This window comes from Etheostoma cragini, chromosome 11 (genome assembly GCF_013103735.1).
Source record: "Etheostoma cragini isolate CJK2018 chromosome 11, CSU_Ecrag_1.0, whole genome shotgun sequence".
NCBI lineage: Eukaryota > Metazoa > Chordata > Actinopteri > Perciformes > Percidae > Etheostoma > Etheostoma cragini.
The window spans coordinates 956,919-961,624 of NC_048417.1; the positions used below are offsets into that span (position 1 = coordinate 956,919).

The 4,706-nt window shown below is 39.5% G+C and overlaps 1 protein-coding gene across 1 annotated transcript; it reads left to right on the plus strand.

Annotated features, from left to right (window-relative positions):
* Positions 1-1,435: 1,435 nt before the first annotated feature.
* On the plus strand, positions 1,436-2,362 carry LOC117952753 (olfactory receptor 6N2-like). Its single transcript, XM_034885279.1, has one exon. The coding sequence runs from the start codon at positions 1,436-1,438 to the stop codon at positions 2,360-2,362; it is 927 nt and encodes a 308-aa protein (XP_034741170.1).
* The last annotated feature ends 2,344 nt before the right edge of the window (positions 2,363-4,706 follow it).

The window sequence follows — 4,706 nt, forward strand, 5'->3', positions numbered from 1 at the left end:
ACAATCAGTAAGAATCCAACTACTAACATGGCCAAGACCAAAGAGCTGTCCAAAGACACTAGAGACTAAATTGTCCACATCTGCAAGGCTGGACAGGGCTACGGGACATGTCCAAGCAGCTTGGAGAAAAAAGGTCAACTGTTGGAGCAATCATTAGAAAATGGAAGAAGCTAAACATGACTGTCAATCTCCCTCGGACTGGGGCTCCATGCAAGATCTCACCTCGGGGGGTCTCAATGATCCTAAGAAAGGTGAGAAACCAGCCCAGAACTACACTGGAGGAGCTGGTCAATGACCTGAAAAGAGCTGGGACCACCGTTTCCAAATTTACAGTTGATAATACACTAAGACGTCATGGTTTGAAATCATTCATGGCATGGAAGGTTCCCCTGCTTAAACCAGCACATATCAAGGCCCGTCTTAAGTTTGCCAACGACCATCTGGAGGATCCAGAGGAGTCATGGGAGAAAGTCATGTGGTCAGATGAGACCAAAATTTGGTCATATTTCCTCTAACCGTGTTTGAAGGAAGAAGAATGATGAGGACCATCCCAAGAACACCATCCCTACTGTAAAGCATGGGTAGCATCATGCTTTGGGGGTGTTTTTCTGCACATGGGACAGGGCGACTGCACTGTTTTAAGGAGAGGCTGACCAGGACCATGTATTACAAGTAGGGCTGGGCAAGTTAACGCGTTATTATTGCGTTAACTAATTAATTCATCAACGCCGACAATTTGGATGGGCTTGAATGCCGCTGCAGGATGCTGTGGTAGCCATGCTGCTTCAGTATTTCTTCAATTTTGAATAATTCTCCAACATTGGGACCAACATAGCACCCCCACACCTCCCCCTCCATGCTTTACGGAGGGAACCAGGCATGTAGGATCTATTCGGTCACCTTTTCGCCATCGCATAAAGACACAGCGGTTGGAACCAAAGATCTCAAACTTGGACTCACCTGGTTCAATTAACAGATTACATTTACTTCTATGTAGTATTTTAGCTTTTATTTTCTATCAAGACACGCACCCCAGTCTCCTGGGTGGAAGCCTTCCCAGGACTAAGACTATTCTAAGTTGGAAAGATTATGTAATGGAGCACATGGTCAAGAAAAGCCTGCAACTTCAGGCCTCCAGAGTCTGATGAAGTTGTTCATGTACTAGTAACTGTTGGTGGAGAGTTTAATGAGATCCTTGGGGGGGCAAAGCAATTTCATAAAAACTTTCCACGGACTCAAACTTAATTTTGGAAAAGAACCAACACCAGGTGATTTCCAAGGTCAGGTATCTATGAATGTGTGAGACACAACAGTACAGGTTGGATGCTGGTTTTATCATGTGAGTGAGAGCTCTTATTAGGAATTAATGCACGCTTGTGATAAAATTGCTTGTGTTATTACTCAGCATCTAGACATTTAGTTTAAGACAACATTAATGGATGATCATGCAAATGTAACTTATATAACTCTGGATGGGCATGTGGAAGTAAACAAATACAGATATGTTTATTTTTGTATTATGTTCATAGCATATATTCTAATAATCTGCAGTAATTCTATTATTGTGTACCTTATCTGGTTTCACCAAAACCTCCATGAACCTATGTACATTTTCATTGCAGCTTTGTCAGTAAACTCTGTTCTATACAGCACGAATATCTACCCAAAGCTTTTGGTTGACTTTTTATCTGAAAAGCAGATCATATCTTATTCAGCCTGTCTCTTTCAATTTCAAATATTTTATACTTTAGGCTGTTCAGAGTTCTTACTGTTGTCAGCCATGGCCTATGACAGATATGTGTCTATATGTAAACCTCTGCAATATCACACTATCATGACAAAAAACACAGTGAGTATGTTCCTGTTCTTTGCTTGGTTTGTGCCTGCTTGTCATGTTTTAGTTCTATCAATATTAAGTTCTGAAGCAAAACTGTGTGACTTAACTCTAAAAGGAATATTTTGTAACAATTCAATTTACAATCTTCAATGTGTAACATCAAGAGTACTTACTATATTTGGTATTGTTATTTTATTAGATATCTTAATTCTGCCCATGCTTTTCATAGTTTTTACATACACCAGGATATTTATAATAACCTATCGAAGTAGTAGAGAAGTCAGGAGAAAAGCTGCACAGACCTGTTTACCCCACCTGTTGGTTTTAATCAGTATCTCCATTTTGAGTGTTTATGATGTCAGCATAGCACGAATAGAATCCAATGTTCCTATAATTGCACGCTTAATAATGATGTTACAAATAATTTTGTATCATCCTTTGTTCAACCCACTCATCTACGGGCTCAAAATGAAAGAAATTTCTAAACACCTCAAAAGCTTGTTCTGTTCAGCCAAAATGATTTGATGTAATAACTCTGATTACTAATGTACAGGCACTTCTCCTAAAATAATCATGCTGAGATGTGAGTTGTTGAAAGGTTCAGTAACTACACAATACTGTGTAAATTGTTGGAGCTAAATCCTTCTCCGGTCTCAGGGTTCAATCAATTAGTAGTCAGAATCTCAGATGTTGATGTGTGAATCCTTTTTATTACGTAGAATATTCTAGAGGCAAATACAGAGATCAAGCTAACACAGCTCTCCCCCCAATTTGTCTGGCTCTTTGGCTCTTGCACCCCTGGTCTTATTCAGTAAGGGTGGGGTCTCTAGGCCACAATGGTGTGATATGTTTGTGTGTTTGTTCGTTTTCTTTCAGTTTGAATGTAACTGAAAGTTTATGACCCTTTCAGGACGTGCAGAGCAATAAATAACATGACCTGCTGCCCTTTTAGTTGGGCTGTAAAGCAACCAGTCCCAGGACGCGGATACTAATCATCAATTCTGTTTCTGTTAAATTCCAACAGTATACACAATACTGTGTGTGTAAACAATACTATACACAATACTGTGTATATACACTGTATTCACTGTTAAAGAGACAGTTTGTTTAAAATAACGTAGACTGTTTTCTGTTTTTAACTTTACTTTCATAAATGTAATTAGTAGGGATGAGCCGATCAATTGGCTGAAACGAGTATCCGGTATGGATAAAGCACTTTTGCCGAGTACTAAAAATAAGTATTATACGAGTAATGCGAGTCAATATCTGTATTTGGATTGGATAAAACTCCTCACTGACTTTGTCTGCGTTCTGTGATAGGCTGGTCCCAGCGGCCCTCCCTACACACAAAGATTCTTTCTGTTGCTGTGTGCTAAACTAAACTTCTTTCATTTAATTTAATTTAATTTCTTAATTCAGGACAATGCACACTAATGAACAATTACAGCAGTACACGTTTCCATTAGGCAAGTTGGAGTTACAGTCAAAAAGACATAGGATAGTAACATTTAGTACAACACAAGAAGAAACAAAAAGAAAGGAAACGAAGAAAAAAACAAGAAGAAGACAATTCATTAATAGAAGTAGAAAATATAATCTTCATATGGGCACCAACATATTTACTTTTTCTGATTATATTCTGTCTTCAATATATATCTTGTGATATCACACCAAAACACAGCAGTGAGTGCATAAAAAAACTTGTCTGGGCCCACCCCCCCCCCACCAGAGGTCTGGGCTAAGCCCTGAATGTCCTCAGGGTGCTAATATCAAGCACCATCAAAATTCACAATCTCCTAGTTTCGGTGCAGGGTTCCCACCTGGAAGTAATGCAAAATAATATGAAGGTTACGGTTTAAATTGGTCTTGTACTGCCACACATGATGTTGATCATGTTCCCCTCAGCTGCAATAAGCAACAAGTAGGAAATCAACTTTATTAATAAAGCACCTTAATATAACCCCCTTGAGATGTATCATCTCGTTTTACATATACAGTACAGGCCAAAAGTTTGGACACATGTTCAAACTTATTTTCATGACTATTAACATTGTAGATTATCACTGAAGGCATCAAAACTATAAATGAACACGTGGAATTATTAACTTAACAAATAACTGTGAAATAACTGAAAACATGTCTTATAGTGTAGTTTGTTCCATGTACCCCCCGCACCCCCCACCCCCCTTTGCTTTTTTGATAGGGCTGCAAACCCTTGGTGTTCTCTCAATGAGCTTTATGAGGTAGTCACGTGAAATGGTTTCCCTTCACAGGTGGGCCTTGTCAGGATAATTAGTGGAATTTCTTGCCTTATTAATGGAGTTGGGACCATAAGTTGTGTTGAGCAGAAGTCAGGTTGATACCCAGTCGACAGCCTATTGGACAACTGTCAGAATTCATATTATGCCAAGAACCAATCAGCTAAGAGAAGAGAAATGAGTGGCCATCATTACTTTAAGAAATGGAGGTCAGTCAGGCCGGAAAATTGAAAAAACTTTGAATGGGTCCCCAAGTGCAGTCGCAAAAAACCATCAAGCGCTACAATGAAACTGGCTCGCATGAGGACCGTCCCAGGAAAGGAAGACCAAGAAACACCTCTGTTGCTGAGGATAAGTTCCTCTAAGTCACCAGCCTCAGAAATCACAAGTAAAGTACTGCTAAGATTAGAGACCAGATAAATACCACACAGAGTTCTAGCAGCAGACACATCTCTAGAACAACTGTTATGAGGAGACTGCGCGAATCAGGCTATTGGACAGCTGCTATTGCTAGCTACTATTGGACAGTATATATGAATATACAGTGGGTACGGAAAGTATTCAGACCCCTTTAAATTTTTCACTCTTTGTTTCATTGCAGCCTTTTTCCA